At 38.5% G+C, this 21,838-nt stretch overlaps 1 protein-coding gene across 2 annotated transcripts in view; it reads right to left on the minus strand.

Annotated features, from left to right (window-relative positions):
* Positions 1-4,677: 4,677 nt before the first annotated feature.
* The window catches only part of BARX2 (BARX homeobox 2), an 81,017-nt gene continuing 63,856 nt past the window's right edge, over positions 4,678-21,838 (minus strand). For both annotated transcript variants that reach the window (XM_074303808.1, XM_074303809.1), the window contains exons 3-4: positions 17,492-17,576; positions 4,678-5,720 (exon numbers count right to left, since the gene is read on the minus strand). In XM_074303808.1, the coding sequence (XP_074159909.1) occupies positions 5,451-5,720; positions 17,492-17,576 (355 nt within the window). In that variant the 3' untranslated portion in view covers positions 4,678-5,450. The remainder of the gene's footprint in view (positions 5,721-17,491; positions 17,577-21,838) is intronic.

Here is a 21,838-nt window from a genome sequence, read left to right on the forward strand (position 1 = left end):
TTGTGATCATTCTCTTGGAGCAGGTTTCTTGGGGAGCTTCTGGAGGCAACCTTAGTTTCAGTTCAGTTCCAATAATCCCAAAATGCAGCCAGGAGTTAAAAGTCCACATCCTATATTGTGTCATTCAAAATTCTGAATCTTTTTCTGGGGCTCAATTAGCTTTAGTAGAGGCCTATCTCTCTTCCTGGCTCCCAAGAGCTCTTGTCTGAATACCTCCAAATCCCAAGGTTTGTCCTTCAGCCTCCAGCCTCCAGCCTCTCAATGTCTCCAGCCAGCACAAAGGTAGACATGGGAATGAATGAGACTCCGCCTCTAAGAGTGTGGGATTGTGGGTTTCTGCTTTGTGAATCTCCTAGAAGTCATTCCTAGTTCTGAAGCTCCCAAAATCCTCTCCTCCAAAGTCTCCTAAAGTTCTCCCCGCTAACTTGGCTCTTTATATCCTCCCAAATAGTGGGCTTATGGGTACTCTCTGGGCTTGTGGGAGCTCCTTAACAGTTGCTCTCTTAAAGGTGTGAATATCATGGAATTCTAGTAAATACATTACTGAACTAGAGAATTGTTAAGTACCAGGCTAAATTAGATAATTATATCCATTCCAGTGACTTAGCACCTTGTAAGAATCCTAACAAAAGACAAGGAGAACAGAGAATTCAGATTGACTCAAATTGCATAGAATTTCTCAGACTGTTTGGAAATTATATATTTGGTTCTGATAGTATTAGAGAGAACCTTGAAGTTTAAAAAGTATCACTAACAAATTCAAAGGCTTGCAAGGTCCATTGAAACTCTGAATGATCAATTTGGTGCAATGTCTATGTCCAGAATCTCAACTCCAATATTTCCAACGATTTGAAAGCCTCCTCTCTAACCTAATGAGTTTGGGTTAAGGATATGTCTACACAACACTAGGCAACACAGAACTGTATGAATCATTCAGTGAGTTGGTCCATGCAGAATTTAGAATGAAAATCCTTCTCCACACCTCAAACCACTTTCAGTCCTGCAGTATCAGGTGTGACTTGTCTATGTGAATAAAACTAATAGTTAGTTACTAGTTCTCCATCTCACTTTCTGCTTGTAGACAACTTTAGGCACGAGCTGATAAATCACTAAACTTTTTGAGATTAGCAGTTTGTGTTGTGTTGAAGGCCAGTCTATTTTCAACCCACCCAACGCAGGACTAAGGTTAAAGATGAAGGCAAGCAAATTTTAGGACTGGCTCTGAAAGGAAGAGGAGATGCTGACATATTTTCCAGGGTCTCAGACAAAACCAGTATCAGTTCAATCTACTTGGAGGCCTGATGACACACACATTTATAGTTTGAATCAAGCTGGATTTCTGGGTTACTCCTTTTTCTTGTAACCCTATGAATTTTTACACAGTACATTCATAAACAAGGCTAAGGGCACCATGACCCAGAATACTTGTCTCATTGTCCACCACCCCAGCTAGAAATGCTTCCAAAGTTTATAGTGTATCTAGAATTTCCTTGCTTACTAATGTCAGAGTCAGGACTCAAGAACCACACACAGCCTGGCACTCTGTCATCCAAGAAGGCAGCAGAGGAGGAGGAATTTAAGAGGACCAGGAAGCCTGTCGGGACTGCTCCTGCCTACTGACTCATTACCCACAGCACAGTGAAGACCTCTTCTAAATCCTAGGGTGAGGGTGGAAGCTAACATGGGAGTGGCGGAGGTAGCAAGCTCTTTCTAAAAGCTTAGCAAGGATCTCAGCCAGCCCCTCATACTGAAGAATGGGACTCTGCTGACACTTAGCATCTCCCTTTAGTTCTTAGCACTGTTCTTGATGTTAGGTGAACCAAGGCATTTCCTTTCCCTCTCCCCAAATTCTTTATACTTTATAGGGTTTTTTTTAAAGTAAAAACTAAGAGTAAATTGGTTTTCTTTACATTGAAAGGAGGACAAGGAAAAGAATGGCAGATGTCTGAATTGCTTTGAGATCCTTAGAAAGAATGGACCATAAGGGAAGATTATTAAGAGAATTTCTAACCTCTGTATTCTCTTCTAAGTCAGAAATTCTGTGATTCTGCCAGGGTAGTTCAGCTTCTATTAAGGTGAGAAATTCTCATACCCAGGTCTTCGGATATGGCTTACTGGGCAGAATATCTCATTCTTCTTTCCCATTCCTCTTTGGAAACAACTGAAGTCCCAAAGAATATATCTGATGACTCTGAGGTGATCCATTGTAGGAGCCAGAAGAAGGCAAGTATTTTAGTTTTATATATTCTAGTAATCAGTAATTCTAAAGAAAATGGATGAGGGGCAGCTACGTAGTGCAGTAGATTAAGCCCAGAAGTCAGGAGGAACTGAGTACAACTCCAGCCTTAGACACTAGCTGTATGACCCTAAGAAAGTCACTTAATTCTGAGAGAAGAAAAGGAGGAGGAGGAAGAGAAAGAGGAAAAGGAGGAGGAAAAAAAGAAGGAAGACAAGGAGGAGGAGGAAGAAAAGGAAGAGAAGAAAAGGAGACGAAAGAGGAAGAAAAGGAAGGAGAAGAAGAAGAGGAGGAGAAGGAGAAAGAAAATGAGGAGGAGAGAGAGGAAGAAGAGGATAAACAGGAGGAACAGGAGAAGGAGAGTCTCAGCTGGATGGCATAATCTGTTCAAAGGCTGTTAGACTTGGAGTCAAGAAACCTCAGCTTGAATCCTATCTGTCACAGCATATCCATGTGACTTTGAACAAAATTGATCTCAATGCTCTAAGCTGCAATTTTCTTCATTTATAAGACAGAAGTCATGTTCAGACCGCCTACTTCACATGCAAAATTCTCTATCATTTTGCAGATCTTCAGAGAATCCCATCAATGAGAACAAAGAATTTTGTAAGGCATAGAGTGCTGTGTAAGGCTGAGTTATTATTCTTTCCAGGGTACCATGATCTGGAGTCAGGAAGATCTGAGTTCAAACCTGGCCTCAGACACTTACTAGCTGTGTGTCCCTGGGCAAGTCACTTAACCCTGTCTGCCTCAATTTCCTCAATGGTAAAATGAGAGGAAATGGCAGACCACCTCAGGATCTTTGTCAAGAAAACCTTAAATGAGGTCACAGAATCAGACATGACTGAAAAATGACTGAACACCTGATTGAAACTGGAATATAAGCTCTTTGAGAACAGGAACTATCTTGCTTGATTACATTTGTAATAACAGCCCTTAGTACATTGGCTTAATTTATCAAGCATATGGCAAGTGCTTAATAAATTATTTATGTATTTTGCAACTATCTATTACTATATTTCCAGCCCCTAGGTAGACCTCCTATTTAGTCTAGGCTTCCACTCCACTTTTCATTTTGTTAATTCTAGTGCCTTCCTTCAGTTAATTATTTCTCATTTATCCTGTACCCAGCTTGCCTTGTATATAATTTTTTGCATGTTATGTCCTCCATTAGATTGTGAGCTCCATTTAGGCAGGGACTGACTTTTGCTTCTTTTTATATCTCTAAAACCTAGCACAGTGCTGGCACATAGTAGGCATTTAATAAATGTTTATTAATTGGTGGATTGATAAATTGATGGACTTGAAATTCACTAATACATTAATGTAAACTGAAACCCCTCCAATTCTTTCCAATATTCAAAATTCTCATTCATCTTATTCCATAAAAGCTATTCAGTGAGATAGAGCCTCACTTCTGGCTCTTTTAATTTTTTAATTAGGTGTTTTATATTTTATCCCAGCACCTGGTTTTGCATATAGTAGTTGATTAATAAATGTTTGTTGGTTTGAGAGTATAATGTTTTCTATTACTATTATTAATGTATTGATTTGACCTTGAGACAAAGATCACACATTTGATCTAACTACTGTATGAATTTTAATTAATATTCTATGCTTTCTTTTCTACCATTTGAGGAAGTAAAGTGAAGTTTTCTACCATTTGGGACAAGATAGTAGCCAGGTAGTTCAGGCGACTCAGTGGAAGGAGAGCCAGCTCCAGATCTTGGTACTTTTAAAATAAGAGAGAAGAGAGCTCTGAGAGCTTAACTGTTCCCCTGCAATGATTTTAAGATGCTTTAATTACAAGGACTGGAAGCCAAGAACTGGAAACAGGAGGTCAGATGCTAGGATATTGAAAGGTACACTCAGGAACATGCCGGTCCTGTCCCCTAGATGTAAGTCATTGTCACCAGCTACCCCTAAAATGATAAATGTTGGTATCAACATTCAGGGATTCGAGGACTTAGAGAACAAAGTTGATAAAGGCCTTTCCAGAGTGGGCTGAGTAAGATAAGGGACTGTGCCTCAGAATCTAAAATGATTTTGCACAACTGTATGTTTCCATCACACATCACGGTATTGTTTCCCACTAGACCAGGAGCTAATGATGTCCCATCAATCAATCTGGCCCACTGTAGAGCTTGGGAATACTCAGGCCTCCTGAAACTAGATTGCACACTTTTTAGACTCCTACACTCAGTTTAGAGTCCACTACATTTGATTCAGTGAAACCTACCTATATTAAACACCTGCTCTAAGACGACAACAGTCCTAGGTGCTGCAGATAAAAAGATCATTGGAACAGAGGCCCTGTTCTGAACAAGCTTCTATCTAGTGACCTGCATTTACTCTCAAACAATGGTCTCTCAGGTCTGAATGTGGGAATATGAAATTCCTTGTCAAATTCCTCCCCATCCCCCAAGACAATGAACACACAATCCGATTCAATTATTTATTTTTTAATTAAAAAATAAAAGTTATCTTAACACATCTGCGTTGCAGCTGTTGGGGATGGCATCCCCTCCGGAGCAAGGCTATAGGAAAATGTTCTTGGGTCACCTTATCACCCTTTAATTGGTACAAAGGCACACATCAAACAAACAAACAGGAACTTTCTTCAGAAACAACTCTAATAATTCATAACTCCCTTATCCCCTGACCCACCCTGCCCTTCCCCCTCCCCACAAAAAAATTTTAAATGTTTTCTTTTAAAACCTACAAGAAATAAGTGCTAGGTCACCAAGGAAATTGGGCAGCTGCCCCAGTTCTTCCATATCACTCTGCATTGATTGGTGGTTGCCCTGGAGTTGATAGAGAAAAGAGCTATGGCGTCCTCCCTCTTTGTTCCAGGATACAGCCTACACCATAGCTAGGTTTCTTGTACCCAGCCAGAATACCACAACCATCTCCATGACAACCATGGTGTCAATAAGATCCCCAAGGAGCTCTCTTCCTTTAGGCAAGTTGGGTAGCCCTGTGGCAGCACACCCTTTCAACAGGAGCAAGGCCTAAAACAAACAAGGGTTCATTCAAGTGCATGCATGCTGATGATGATGTGAGAACGTTCTGGGAGGAGGGGAAGGCTTTGCCTGCCTTCTCTCCTCCCCAGGCACATCAGGTATGAGTTCTTTGGTGAGTTTTTTCTCCTTACTTCCCCCTGCCTCCTCTCCTCATCCTCAGTCACTCCCTCCCCTCCCAAGAAAAGTAAATTTTAGCTTGATGATGCGGTCTCAGAAGAGGGAGGTGGCAGCTCCTGGGACTGGCTACTGGGAGACTCAAGAGCCTCTGTAGGGAGATCAGACGTCTTGGGTTCCTCTGGAGGCTCCAGCTTCTTGTGTTCCTGAGTGGGCTCTAGCACATCCTGATTCTGAGCTTGACTATTCATTTTCTCTTCAGCCTCAATCTCTTCTGAGGTGGGGATGGAGTTCTTCTTGGGACGCCCTTTGGGTTTGGTAGGAGCTTCCTGCCCACCTTTTAGAACCTGCGAAGGAGGAAGAGGAGAAATGAAGTGAGGGAAGGAGCTACTTAAAGGATATCCAACAGATTCCATTCACAGTTCCAACTGATGGACAGAATCGGCTACACCCAGAGAAGGAACACTGAGAAATGAGTGTAAACTGTTTGCACTTTTGTTTTTCTTCCCAGGTTATTTTTACCTTCTGAATCCAATTCTTCCTGTGCAACAAGAAATTTGGCTCTACACACATATATTGTATCTAGAGTATACTATAACACATTTAACATCTATGAGACTGCCTGCCATCTAGGGGAGGGGGTGGAGGGAAGGAGGGGAAATTCAGAATAGATATGAGTTCAAGGGATAATGATGCAAAAAATTACCTATGCATATGTACTGTCAAAAAAAAAGTTCTAATTATAAAATTTAAAAAAAAAAAAGATTCCATTCAAACCGTTTTTAGATACTATATGTAAACAGTGCAGTGGAATCCTGCCTCTCGGGCTGGCTGCATTCTGCCAATTACTTATAATTCATACACAAATATAGGGTGAAGAAATTCAAGAAATCACAGAAAATAATTGACAATAACACTGACAAAGGGAAATGAAGAGGTGGAGAAATCATGATACCTGAGTTAAGTCTTATAGAAAGATAAGGATTCTAAGAAACAGAAATGAAGAGGCAGTCCATTCCACACATGGGAAATAGCCTTTTCTTTTATTTTTTTTTTTTGTATTTTTTTTAGTTTTGATTTTATTTTTATATTTTTCCCAGTTACATGTAAAAACATTTCTTAACATTTGTTTTTAAAACTTTGAGTTCCAAATTCTTTTCCTTCCTCCCTTATTGAGAAGACAAGCAATTTGACATAGGTTACACATGTATGCGATCATGCAACACATTTTCAAAATAAACATACTGTGAAAGAAAACAGACAAAAACCTTCAGAAAAATAAAGAAAGCAAAAAAGTATGCTTTAAACTGTAGTCAGACACCATCAGTTCTTTCTCTGGAGATGCTGGATCTCTTGGATCGTTGGGTTATTGAGAACAGTTAAGTCATTCACAGCTGATTATATTACAATATTGCTATAAATTTATACACAGTACATTTCACTTTGCATCAACTCATGTAAGTCTTTCCAGGTTTTTCTAAGCACAACTTGTTCAGCCAGGGAATAGCTTTTTCAAATATATCAAGATTACGTTTGGAGAACAATTAGAATCCTAGATTGGCTGGAATATAGAGTTCATGAAGGGGAATAATGTGGAAAAAAAGGCTGAAAAGTAGGTGAAAGCATATCATAAAGGTTCCTCAAAGCTACATGAAACAATCTGTCTCTGTCCTAGCAATGAGTATCAGAGTTTTGATGAAAAGGGTGCTCAATCCTATATCCTGCAAGATGGAATTGGAGTCACATTCCCTGAATAGTATTCCCTAGCTTCTCTAGAACAAATCAAATTTTTCTTCCTCTGTACTCCAACAGCAACTACTGTGTTAGCATTTTTTTAGCATTTGTCCAAATACTATCTTTCCTACCTGGTTTATCTGTGTACTTCTCTAACAAAACTGTAAGGCCTTGAGTGAATGTCTTATATTGTTATATTTCCTCACAAAAGAGTCCCAGAAATAGTCATAGGATACATAAAATATAAGGCAGTAGCAAAGGGGAAAGGTTTCTATATTAAGTGCTAGTCATTTCAAAATAGAGCAATGTCTCCAAATATGCCAGTGAAATTATCACACAGAGTAATACCTACATAGGTACTTAATAAATGTTTATTGACTCTCATAGGTGTTTAATTAATAGTCATGTTGAATTAAATTGATTTGAACTGAGTGTTCACTAGGGACTTGTAGGAACAACTTCTTGCCCCATGACAATAACATTATCTTTGGCAGCTCTCCGTTAGCCCCACTCCCAATCTCTGTCCATACTACTATCCTTCCAATGCATACTATTAGGGTGTTGTTAATAGGATTATTTGAATTAATTATTATCATGAGCCAACAACTACCCACAATTTAGGGTTATTAATGATAAACAATATAGTCATTAAGATGTTGTAATCGGGTTAATGAGCTCTCACAGTGGACCAGTCACTAAGGTGCTAAAAGTTCAATTTAACAAGCATGTATTGTGCAACTACTATGTACAAAATATAGTACTAAATAACAAGAACTCAAAAATAAAAATGGAATAGTTTTTACCCTCAATGAGTTTGCATTCTTCTGATGGCAGTAAGGGGGACATAGCAAGTAAACAAATGACTAAAAAAAAGAAAATTTGAGGAGGAAGAAAACACTAACACCTGTGGATGGAAGAGAAAGAAGGGCTTTTCAGGTGATACCTGAGCTGAATCTTGAAGAAAGATAAGAATCCTAAGATGGAGGAGAGGTATGATACCAAATGTAAGAAACAGTAGTTCAGTTGATGAAAGGGAGAAAAGAAGAGAGAGGGGAAGAGAGGGAAGAAGGGAAGGAAGGAAGGAAGCAAGAAAGAAAGAAAGGGAGGAGGGAAGGAAAGAAGGAAGGGAAGAAAGGATGGAGCAAAGGAGGAAGAAAAGAAGGGAGAGAGGGAGGGAGGAAAGATGGAAGGAAGGAAGGAAGGAAGGAAGGAAGGAAGGAAGGAAGGAAGGAAGGAAGGAAGGAAGGAAGGAAGGAAGGAAGGAAGGAAGGAAGGACTGAAGTTTTCTCAGTTGTGGAATAATATGGTCATACCTTACCTTAGAAATTTAATCCAGAAGAAAGAGTACCAAACTTGTAGTTATGGAGCCCAAATTGTCATCTTTGCTCTGCCTTTTACAAGATATGTGACTCTGTGGGCCTTGGTTTCCTCATATATATATATTTCTCTCATATTTTTCCCTCTCTTTATTTTTTGGGATAATTGAGATATTTTGGGGATAAGTTAAATGACTTGTCCAGAATCACACAGCTAGGAAGTGTTACATCTAAGATCAGATTTGAACTTAGGTCCTCCTGACTTTTCCAGTGCTCCATTCACTGCACTATTTAGCTGCCCTCCCCCACCTTTTCCCTTATATTTAAGCTATTAAATCTTAAAAACTTTACTAAGACTTTTGGTACATTCTATAGATGATAGACTATTAATAAAGAAATATTTATTAAGGTCCCACTAAATTTCAGCACCATACAAAGTGCCAAGGTTGCAAAAAAGAGTCAAAAGACAAGTCCTACCCTCATGGAGTATACATTATACCTTTAAGTTTCTTACTGGCTCTACATCAATGCTGCTATATACCTATTATATACCAGGAGCTGTGGTGCTAGTCATGGGAGATAGAAAGACAGCAATATAACAGTCTCTGCCCTAGAGAAACTTACAGTATACTGGAGGGAGGGGGAACAAATACATATACATAACAAATACATATAAGCATAAACAAATTTTTGAATGAACAAATAAAATAACAAACACATCCAACATAAATACCAAGTAATTTAGAGGAGGAGAGAGAATTTATTATTAGTATAAGTGGGGGAAGAAGAACAGGTCCAAAGCAAGAGGCAGCACCTGAACTAAGCCATGAAAGAACATAGGATTCCAAGGAAAGGAGAACATGCCAGACATGGGAAACTGCCTCTGCAAAGGCAAAGAGGTGGGAAATGGCATGTCATACACAGGAATTAGAAAATAGTCCAGTTTACTGGAAAGCAAAGTTTTTGAAAGAAAGTTATAAATGTAATCTAGAAAGTTGATTGTTCAGCTTAGTTTTTCATTTGAGTCTTTTTCTTTATGACCTCATTTGGGAGGCAAAGATACTGGGTTTCCATCTTCCAACTCGTGTTACTGATAAGGAAACTAAGACAGGGTAAGTGATTTGCCTAGAGTCACATAGCTAGTCTGATACAGATTTGAACTCATGAAGAGGAGCCTTGTTGACTTCAAACCTGATATTCTATCCATTGTGCCCCATAGCTACTGAATATAAGTTTACCATAAGGAAAAAGTTCCTAAGAACAAGGACTATCAGAAAGTGTAAAGGGATGCCTCAGGAAGTCATATACTCTCTTTAAGTAAAGATTGGATGATCATTTGGTGAGGATATAGTAAAGGGGAATCTTTTTTTTTCAGCTATGGGTTTGACTAGGGATCTCTGAGATCTCTTCCAACTTTAAAGATGTGACCTTAAGCAGAGACAGAGATAAAAGAATGGATAATATAAAGTCTTTAAAGAACAACTTTCTCTATGCCTGACTCTGAAGTTCTTTGATCTAGTCTAATAATACTAATTACATGGGCAAATTCAAGCACAGAGATGTCAGTCAATTGGTCTACTATGAGGAAAATACTATATTTGGTGGCTGGGATACAAAGAAAGGCCAAAAATTAATGCTTGCCCTCAAGGAGCTTACAATTTTAATAAGTGTCCTTAGATCACCAAAGATAACTAAGAGAATTATATCTTCATTATTTCCATATTCAGGTTCTACCTGTGTCCTCTAGGGAATACATTCCATGATTAGTCTTTAACTTCCTTATCACTGAATGAATTACTATGCTTTCTCAGGGCTCAAACACTTTTAACTAAATGGTGATTTTTTACTAAATGGTAACCTTAGCCAAGTTATTTCTCCTCCCTTGAATTTCAGTGTCTGTGTTAACGCAATAAAGGAATTGGACTAAATTATCTCTGAGGTCTCTTCCAGATTTAATAGTCTATGAATCCATAAAATGATTACTTTTGACCAAAACCTATAAACCAGAGCACACTTGAATATCTGTTCCACAAGTTTGGGACTGATCAATTTTGGGGGGAAAGGATGTGAAGGAAGCTCTTAATATGTAAGAGAACTTGATTTCCTCAGGTTATTTAAACCATGTCTTTCAGTAGCATTAAAGTTCCTATGGATATATAAAATTCAGAAATTTCTCAGAAAACTTAAAAGTTTATATTGGCTAGAAGAAACTCATATAGGTTTTATCAGCCTATTAGATTCCAACAGATATTCCATAGGAAATTCAAATTCAACATACCAAAAATAGAATTACTCTTCATACAAATTCACTCCATTACTGACCCTTACTATTTCTTTCAAGGGATACCCACATCCTTTCAGTAACCCACGTTTCCCAGTTATGGAATTATGTTTCATACTTCCTGCTTTTCTCACTTCATGTAGCCTAGGATTTAGAAAGTCTCGTCATTTTTATATTGCCACAATATTCATCCCATGTGTCTCTTCTCTACTCATATAGCCACCAGCTCAGGCTTTCATTGTCTCTGATCTGGCCTACTGAAATAGCTTTCTAATTATTTCTCCAAACCTTCACACAGCTGCTAAGATGATATTCCTATGTAACTCCCCATTCAATGAACTCCAATAATTGTCTATTATTTGTAGAGTCAAATTTAAACACCTTTGTTTGGCATTTAAAGCTGTTTACTGCCTGAACTCAACCTCATTTCCCTGATTTATCATTCATAACTCTACAATATGTAATTTATATAATCCAGGCTAGCCTTCTTATTGTTCTTCATTGATACTTCTCTTCTCTATCTTTACACATCCAAGTCTGAAATATATTTTATCATCACCACCATATCATAAAATAACTATTTTTCCTTCAAAACTAAGCTCAAGATACATGTGTTATGCTTTTCCTAATATCCTAATAACCCCTAGTTAGTGCTCTCTACCTTTTATTTTCTCGTTATTGTGTGAGAGACAGAGAAAGAGAAAGACAGAGAGAGAAACAAGAGAGAGAGACTGAAAGAAAAGAGGAGGAGAAGAGGGCAGAGGGAAAGAAGACAGAGGATTGACGCAGTTAAGTGGTACAGTGAAAAAAAGAGCTTAGAATAAGGAAGTAGCGAGGTAAAATCCAGCTTCAGTCACTAGCTGTGTGACTCTGGGCAAAGGACTTAACCTCTGTCTGCTTCACTTGTCTCATCTGTAAAATAAGAATAACAACAGCACCAACCTCCCTAGATTGTTATGAGGATCAAATGAGATAATAGTAACTGGAAAGTTACTGCACATAGTTGGTGTTATATAAATGCTAGATATGATGATGATGTACATGTCTTTTCCCAATGGAATGTAAGCTTTTTGTAGGAAATGAGGGTATTGATGGGGTTCTAGTGGCAGTCAGAGAGTTGTGGGCAGGTCCTTTGTGAAAGAATTCATGAACCCGAAATATTAAGGGGCAAAAATGGAAGTTTATTGTTGGATGAGAAATCAGCTTTGCTAGGAGACCGACTTCCTAGTGGCAAAATCCTATTAGAGAAATGGAGGCTGGCATTAAGAAGAATATCTTCACACTGGGCAGGAGTCCCGGCAGCTATGCCAACAAGGCAAAGCATGCTACTTTGGACATTCTACAAAAAAGTGAGTTTAAAATTGCCCTTTAATAGGGAATCTAGAGGCTCAGGTTTCAGGTTGAAAAGAAAGCCAAAGTCCCCAGGCCTAGATCTCCAATTGAATGGAAATCACTTTGAAGGGTCCTAGAATTTGGAATTTCCTGAAAAGGGTCTGCATCTCCAAAAGATCAGCAGGGTGATTTGCCTGAGAAAAGCCCAGCCAGGAGGATATACTTTCTCATAGACTCTCTGGAGTCAGGGAGACTCCAATCTCTCTCCTTTTGCAGATCAAAAGGGGACACAATTTCAGAGTGATTAATTTTACAGATCAAAGGGAACACAGTTTCACATCCCCATTAGTATCATTTTTTGTTTTGTATCTTTAGCATGTGGCTGGATTTTAAAATGCTCATTGACTGATTAAGTCAGATCATTTGGGGGGCTGTTATGAACACATGAGCATTGGCATTCTGGTTAGACTAAATGTCTTTGAGATTCTTGGCTAACTATAAAATGCCATGATTCTGTGACATAAGTACCTTGTTCCTAAGCCTCTTGTCAAATAAGAAAGTTACACTACATGATCTTGTGGAAACTTCAGAGCTGCTAGGAACTCATGAAACTAAGTTGTTGCTCTTCATCGCTGATGAAAGGAAGTTCCCTCCATTGATAAAATCACATATCTGACCCCTGTCCTCTCTCCTCCCCCAAATCTCCTGCCAAAGGATTTTATGAATCTACACCACAGAAGGAGTCCTCAGGTGGCTGAACTGCAATAACAAACAGACCTAATGTGTCAGAGTGATGGTTCTTGCCTGAATGAGTCCCTTTTCAAGCTTCCACCTCATTGTCAAAGCAAAGACAATCTTTAATAAGGCATTTGTACTGACAGGATTTCCCTTTAGGGAGAAGGAGTCTATGGATGCATTTCCACCAAAGTCAATATCTGATCATGATTTCAGGCTTTCTTTCGAAAGCACCCGCCTGAGGAGAATAGGGTGCCAAGGTGGAGTTTGTGTTGAAAGTAGCTCCACTTACTATGAAAGGGGTTATACAAAATTAAGTTACCTGGTATAACAATCAAGTTATAAAAGGGCAGGTCTAAAGCAGCAACCTAATTGGCAAAAGAAAGTCCAGCCCAGGCAATTAGTGAACACCACCCACACAGTTTGGATAGACCTAACCTGGCCTTTTTCCTACTTTGAGGGGGGAAAAACACAACAACAATCAAACCATTTTCTAAATGGAATCAAACATTCATGAGTGGTAATAATTAGGAGATAACTATCCTCTTCAGCAGCTTCAGGCACTCGACCTCTGGCCCCCTGCCTTTCAGCACACCTGAAACTGCAATTATCTCACCCCCTCCATCCCACACCCAGTCCTGCATATTCAAATGAGCCTTTGTTGACTTGCAGTCCACGTCCTCCCCCTCCCCACTCCTGATGGCCAACAATCCTCCCTTGTACCAATTTAACCCCCCAGGGTCAGGAGTGGCCTCTAAGTTGAATGTGGGCTGGGTCACACACCTCTCCCAGGCTCTCAGGAAAAACACCTGGCAAGTACATTGACTTCTTCCATTAGACATTCCTGTTCTAATGCCAGATTGAAGTCAAACTACTCTTTGCATACAAAGAACTTGGCTTTTTGTGACTTTATCAAGGCGATTGGTCTAAAATCTTCCAAAAAGACCAGGAACTGGACCAGATAATCTCCCAAATTACGTCCTGTTCCTTCCCATTTTTAGGTATATGATTTACAATATTGCTTCTGATTGTGTCTAGAGGTTTTTATCTTATCCATCCTGACTCTGCACTCCCCCAATAGTCTCCCAGATGAAAGGTCAAGGACAAGGGGTACTTTCTTCCCTCATTTCAATATTGCCCTAAAATGTTTTGCATCACTGGATGTAATTGTTGAGCAATTCTTCAAAGCCCTCCAAAAGCTCAAATTCTTTAGAATCAGCAACTCTCCTCCCTCAGTATTGCCAATAGAGATACTTTTTGATAAAGCTAAAATTCCCTACTAGGCTAAGCTACAAACATGGCTGAAAATGCAAATTAATGGAACTAGGGGGTTGGTGTTGGTAACTCATTATGTTAGTAGAGTTGTTAGTCAAAGAGAAAGCCCGGTCCCTGGAAATCTTAGAGTTAGCTTTGGCTTGTCTCTATGGGCAATTTTTAGGTCCTCTGACTTAATCCTCTTCCTGATACTTCAATTCTAATTTCATGGTTTAGATCCAGAATTGCTGGATCCTGGAAGAATAGGTCAAATGTCAGGAATTGTTAGACCATTTCTCCTAATGCTCTTGCTATGCTATTGAGTGAATTTTGAGAGGCTGATCATCCCTTTGGGATTTTCTGAACAATGACGCACTTGCAATTTATTGCAACATTCTGTGGATGTTTCTAGAGTAAAATCCAAGAGCAACAGAATGAGTTTAGCATCTAACATGTGAGATGAAATTTACTCAACCCGCTATGGTTTACCAATGATGACCAGTAAAAACTAGTTAGAGATGCTATCTCAGTTTTGGCAAACTGGCAACTCAGCCTTTGGCAATGGTATGAGTAACTGAGAACCAAGTACTAATCTTTTTCCAGTTCCAATTAGGGCACTAGCCTTGGAGATATCTTTATTGCCCAATTATTTTTTTTTCCTTTTCCTGCCCAGTAGCTTAGTTTGCACTAATGAGATTAAAGTAGGTGTGCTAAAGTTTTCAAGAATTTGTATTCTACAAGTGGTCCAAAATTCTCTAGGTATGTTATTCAGCCCTTGAAATGTCCTTTTTCAAGGAATTTCAGACATTCCAGTGCAGAGAAAGAAAAGATTTAAAGGATAGTCTAAGCAGGAATCTTAGAAAGAAGAACAGGGACCCAAATTCTAAGAAAGAAAGGAGAAAAATAAGTATCAATAAGCAGCTACTGTGTTCTAGTGCTTCTAGTGTGCTTCTTAATCATATTCATTCCCATTTTTTCCTAGTAACAATAATTAGCATTTCTACAGAATTTTTAAGGTTTGCAAAGTACGATAATAATAATAATAGCTAACATTTACAGAGATCTTACTATGTGCCAGGCTCTCTGCCAAGCACTTTTAATTATTGTCTCACTTGACCAACAACCTAGAGAGGGAGGTGCTATTATCATCCCCATTTTACAGATGAGGAAACTGAGGCAGATCAATTAAGTGACTTGCCTAGGATCACAAAACTAGTAAGTCTTTCAATGAGGAAAGATTTGAACTCAAGTTTTCTTGACTCCAAGCCAAAGACCCTATCCATTGTGCCACGTAGGATTAACTTTAATTCTGGATATATTTGGCTTCAATATCTGTAGAAAATATTGAGAAGTTGTAAGAGAGGAAGAAATCAGTGATGTGACGTTGGCAGCCAGAACTATGGGATAAAATGAGCTTGGGGTAAATGATAGGATACTCAGCTGGGAGAAAGTAAGAGATCTCAGTTCTAGTACTGCAGAACTAATTTGCAATGTGACCCTGACAAAACATTTGGCTTTTGGGGAATTTATTATCATTTGTAAAATGAGAGAATTATATATAGGAAGAATATAGTTAAGAAATAAGGGGGTCAAGTGCCAATCATTTCTTGTCCCAGGTACCCCTATACTGTCCCTGATGATCATCTGCTTGCTCCCCAGATAGTCAAGGATAGGGAGTTATGAGGGTTCCGCACCCCAGGGACAGCCTTGTTCTGCTCCCCTAACCCAAATATCAGGGGCCCCTGAAGACAGCTCTACCAGACCTCCCACACTCTGTTGATCTTAAAGAAGTTACCATTAGTCACTCCCGTCTCCTCCCTGTCCTTGTGCCCTATGTGGTCTCACCCTTGGGAATATGCATGGCATGTTCACATTCTTCCCAGCCCTTTCCCCTTCACTTATCCAGATCCTACCCATCCTTCAATCCCAGATCACATTACTCTGCCAGGAAGCATTCCCTGACTACCTCAGCCCACTTGAGTTTCTCCCTTCTCTGCAGTACAATTTAACACTTAATTATACATTTATGCATATACATATGCAATTATACATTGTCCTCCTTTGTTCCCTAATCATTTCCTGTGTCTTGTTTCTCCAATTAGACTGAAAATTCTGAGACACGAACCCAGTCTAAAGTTATACATCTAAAGATATATTGTGACCTGATTTCACTGGGACAGGGAACTGAGGATGAGAGAAATTCCTTTTTTATTTTTTAGATTGGTGATCTTGTCTTGAATTCCTGGTAAAGTTTTACAATGTATTATTAAAGCAGCTATTAGTAATGAACACCAAACCCAGAGATTTCAAGAATAATGTACTAGTCAAATGAGAGAACTTTCTTTTATGAATTCAGAACAGCTACTGCCTGGTGATTTAGAGAGGTGCCTGGGAACATAGAAGGAATAAATGAGTTGTCCAAGAGGATGTAGTCAGTATGTGTCAAAAAGAAGACTTAAACCTAGCTTTTCTTGATTCTCAGGTCTTCCTAGATCTTTCCCACTCTTTACTAGATCTTTTAAAAGTATTATGTAAATGTGAGTTATTATAATAGTCATTTATCAAAGGGATTATAGGACAGAGGAAGTGCTCAACAAATACTTTTTGATTAATTTATTAAAAGGAAATGTGTTTGCCTTTGTATCTGTATCTCATTTTGTTTATGCTTCATTAGGCAGAATCTTCACATTAAGAATCTATCTTTTAAAAAGCCTTCTTAGGTTTCACTTGTCCCAAAGAGGATCCAACTGGCACGGAGGGAAACAAACACTGCCCTTTCTGGGAAGGAAAGGTAGAGGACAGTCTCTTTGGAGTGGTTTTAATTCCATTTAAATCCTGTTCCTATATCTACTCCCCACACATAGAGAAAGCTTGTCTTTGAAGACAATGTGAATGTAGAGACACTGTAAGGATCTATCATCCTTAGTCACCCCAACCTGAAATTCTTTCTATTTATGCTATTCCTCTTGGTGTTAGAATGATAAGGATGTCATGTGGAGATGACATTGTTAATAGGAAAAGGAAGTGGAGTTCTAACTTTCTCTTTATCCAAGGTCAACTTTATATTAAATAACATTGGAAGCAGAGACAATGGAATGAGAAAGAGCACTATATTTGAAGTTAAAAAAAAACTAGATTTGAATCCTAGCTCAGTGGGACTTCAGTCTCAATTTCTTCATATACAGAATGAAGAGCTTAGACTGAATGATCTCTAAGGTTCCATCCAGCTATAAATCTTATAACCTTGCCCATCTCCAAGGAGAGACTTTGAAAAGTTCCATCCAACCAAATTTCAGAGAATTTCAGTTTCAGAATAGATACCACCCTCGTTTCATAACTGATGAAAATAAACCAGAAATGAAATTATTTCCCCAACAACACATAGCTTGCTTCCAAACACTAAAAAAGCCTTGGAATGGCATTATTTAAAAAAAAAAAAAAAAAAAAAAAAAAAAAGATTTTTTACCATTTTCTTCCATTTCATTCTGCGATTTTGATACCAAGTCTTTACTTGGAGTTGAGTGAGTCCCAGAGACTGGGCAAGGTCCAACCTAGAAGGCAAAGATACAGACATGTAATGAGATAATGGGAAAAGGAAGGCAGGCAGTAATGGGGTCCTCCAGGGTTTAATCCAGCCCTTCTCTTCCACAAAAATCAATATTAGCTCTTCCTGAAAAACTTTCTATGGATGAGAATCCCTTGATCAAAGGTGTTTAATCTGGATATAACAATGTAATTTTTTGCCCATCAAATTTCATGGACCCTCTGAAATTTATCCACAGACTCCTTGGAAAGACCAAGAACCCCTCCCCTAGAGGTTAAGAAGAGATCCTCATCCCCCAATTTTCTAAGAACAATTCTCTACCTCCAAAATTTCACTAAGATGGAAGGCATTTCCATCCCTTCATTACAAATTACATATATCTTCCTGATATATTTCAACTCTGGAACTCTAAGGTGAAAGCTTTGGCTGAACATCCAAACTGGAAATAAAATACAAGACTATATATTTTTATATAAATTCTATATATTCTAAAAGGCCTATCTAAGAAATATCCTCTCACTATTCTAACCCAAATCAATCTCTCTCTTTCTTAAAACTCCCCCTGCTCTTAGAGGCAACATGGTTGAATTTAACTCCTTATTCTTTTTAACTTGCTTCATATATGTCAATTCTATTTGTAGTTAGAAATATACACTTCTTTTTTTTTTAGCTGTATTGAATAGGATTTTTTTACATTTTTAAATTAAATTTATAATTATAACTTTTTTTTGACAGTACATATGCATGGGTAATTTTTTACAACATTATCCCTTGCACTCACTTCCATTCCGAATTTTCCCTCCTTCCCTCCACCCCCTCCCCTAGATGGCAGGCAGTCCCATACATGTTAAACGTGTTATAGTATATCCTAGATACAATATATGTGTGCAGAACCGAATTTCTTGTTGCATAGGAAGAATTGGATTCAGAAGGCAAAAATAACCTGGGAAGAAAGACAAAAGTGCAAACATTTTGCACTCATTTCCCCGTGTTCCTTCTCTGGATGTAGCTGATGCTGTCCATCATTGATCAATTGGAACTGAATTAGATCTTCTCTTTGTTGAAGATATCCACTTCCATCAGATACATCCTCATACAGTATCATTGTTGAAGTGTAAAATGATCTCCTAGTACTGCTCAAGAAATATACACTTCTTGAGACAGGAAACCAGACTCATATTTCACCCTCTACCTCAGAACTGAGTATCCAATTGACACTTAATGAATAACTTCTGTTAGAATTGAAAAAAAATGGGATGTTTAGACTGGGAAAACAAACAAACTTGGGGGAGACATTATAACTTCTTATGAATACCTGACAGGTTGTCATGTGGAGGGAAGATATGATTTTTTTTCTGTTTGGCCCCAGATGGCAGAATCAGGAGCATTGGAAATTGAAGAGAGGCTTGAGGTCAGAAAAAACATCTTTCAAATTGAAGCTGTTCTTGGGGCAGTTAGGTAGTGCAGTGGATAGAGCACCAGCCCTGAAGTCAGGAAGATCTGAGTTCAAATCTGGCCTCAGACACAACACTTCGTAGCTGTGTGACCCTGGGCAAGTCACTTAACCCCAATTACCTCAGCAAAAAATAAAAATAAAAAAAATTGAAGCTGTCCTAAATTGGAATGAATTACATTAGAAGGGGGTAAGTTCCATTACTTTGGGGGTCTTTAAGTAGAATCTAGATGCACATTTCTCAGAGATGTTATAATAAGGAAGGTTCTTTTCATGTATGGTCATTTAGTTGCTGAGATAAGTTAGGCACTGACATCCCTTTTAACTGTATTCTTCTAACTCTATAAGTCTATGATTCTTTTGCTGCTCTATGCTTCTTTAGACCTTTAGTCTTATATTTCCTCTTGTTGTTGGTTCCTTCTTCTGCTTTTTATTATTTGTTGAACTTTTGGCAAGTCACTTCACAAATCTCAGCTTTGCCATGGCTGGACCATTAAATCTCTATAGGGAGGTCCCTTGCAAACTCAAACTTTGACCCTCCATAATTCAATGATCTCTATAGTCTCTCAACTATAGAAACCTAAGTTATCTCTTTAATAGTTTTATCCCTTTGGCTGACCAACTGTGCTCTTCCGAGTCCTGGCCATAACTGAAATCTCTAATATTAAAATATAGAACTGGGTATTTTGAATTCAGAGTCATTTTTTCTTAAGTATCCATTCCAATTCACCAATCCCCATGGCAAGACTACTAAAAGGCAAAAAGTTTTATTGAAAACAATCAAAAAACTGAAGCCAAACAAATTTCTAATGCCAAATAACTTAGCCCTTTCCTCCCACATAGGAGAATTGTGTCCTTAACATCAATTCACCAAAAATCCTTGGACCTAATATGCAATATCCTTGGACTTCTAATCTCTCTGGTCTCCCAGAAGTCAGGTCCCTTCCACAGTTTCTTTCTTTTTTTTATGACTCAGTCCACTTGAGGTCATCAGGTACATTAGTCAATGGAAGCTTCAGTTCACGTCCTGCTACTAGTTACCAAACTGCATTAGCTCACTTGGGAAATATGCCTCTTAATCTTCTCTCTTTCTCCCTACCTGCCACCGTTACAACTTCTCTCTTCCTTGCATATTTACCTAAATGTGATTGCCTAGGAAACCAAGGAAACAAACAAAGAAGAGGGAGAAAGCTCAGGGAGGAGTGATTGCTCATAGCCTCAGTCACGTACAGAGGTGAGGAATATCCATAATGGCAGATTAAGGCAGCAACTTCGGGTGCCTGCCAGATGGTGTCCACCTCCCCAGGCAAAAGAGCCAATCCTGCACAGGTCTCTGGAGCACCTGAGAGATGCCTGGGCAGGTATCTGAGGCCCCAGGAAGGGTTTTTTAGGAGCTAGGGAAAAGCTTCTCTGACTTTCTTTAATTGGCCTGAAATTAGTAGTTGGTTTTACTTATTCATCTCAAAGTCCTTTAAATACATCATACAATTAAATACTATTGCCCATTTAACTTAGCTGTAAAGTAGTTGGCTCTTAAGGCCATGTCAAGGATTGGGGTCATAGGGATAAAAAAAGGAATATCTACAACTAATCCCCAACTTCCTTTCAGTCAGTGATTTCACTCTTTCCTCCTACTACACCTTTGACTCAAGCAACTATAGAAGAGCTTAATAGACTCATCTTAATTTTACTGGCTTTCTCTGTGATAGAAAGAAAAGTGCACTGATTTAGATTTTAAAAACCTTGGGTCAAATCCCAATCCTGCTTTTAACTATCTTTGGGACTATGGCCAATTACATAATTTTTCTGGCCTTGATTTTGTCACCTTTGAAATGAAGGAATTTACTTTTTTTTTTCCTTTTTGATCAGATTTTTCTTGTGCAACATGATAATTGTGGAATATGTATAAAAGAATTGTACATGTTTAACATATTGGATCATTTGCCATAGGGGAGAGGGTGAAGGGAAGGGAAGAAACAAAATTTGGAACACAAGATTTTGCAAAAGTGAATGTTTAAAGTTATCTATGCATATGTTTTGAAAATAAACAATTTTAATCAAAAAATAAATTTCTCCACTGGGGAAAAAACAAATAAACAAACAAAAAAGAAATGAAGGAGTTCAGCTGTAGAATTATAAGATTCCTCCCAATCTTAAAAGTCCTGTGATTTCTTTACATTAGGGGTTCTTCAGTCTTTTGGGATATGCACAAGATGTGGCAATGTGATTGCTTGCAATTTTTAAATTTTGATTTTACATTTTTAAACACTTTTGATTTTACATCTTTAAAGTATTTTGATTTTATATTACTATTTTGATTTTATATTTTTAAGTTATTTTGGTTTTACATTTTTAATCTATTGCAGTTTTACACTTTTAAATTATTTTGGTTTTACATTTTTAAATTCTTTGCATTTTACCTTAGCAATGCACTTCGGCCATACATAGAAAGTGCAGCTAAGTGACAGACTGACTAACTTTTGTCTGACTTTTGTTAATCTTTTTGACAACAACTTTGTTTCCACTGTGGTGTGGAAAGGCCTGGATGGCATTTGGAAAGGCCCAAGTTGGGCCCCGGGTACATTCCTTCCTAGGTACAGATCCAGCAGCAGAGTTCATCCCCACCAGAGACATTTATGACCTGAGGATCCAAGAGAAGGACCAGACAACAGCCGAGAGGGACTAGCCAGATGTCCGCAGCCCTTCAGACGCTAATGGCAGCAATGTCCCTCCTGACCATGACACCAGAGACATCAGACACAGTTCCAGTGTTGCAGCTGAAATGGACTATCTTGGGTGATATGCAATATAAAGAC

The sequence above is a fragment of the Sminthopsis crassicaudata genome, chromosome 3, assembly GCF_048593235.1.
Source record: "Sminthopsis crassicaudata isolate SCR6 chromosome 3, ASM4859323v1, whole genome shotgun sequence".
NCBI lineage: Eukaryota > Metazoa > Chordata > Mammalia > Dasyuromorphia > Dasyuridae > Sminthopsis > Sminthopsis crassicaudata.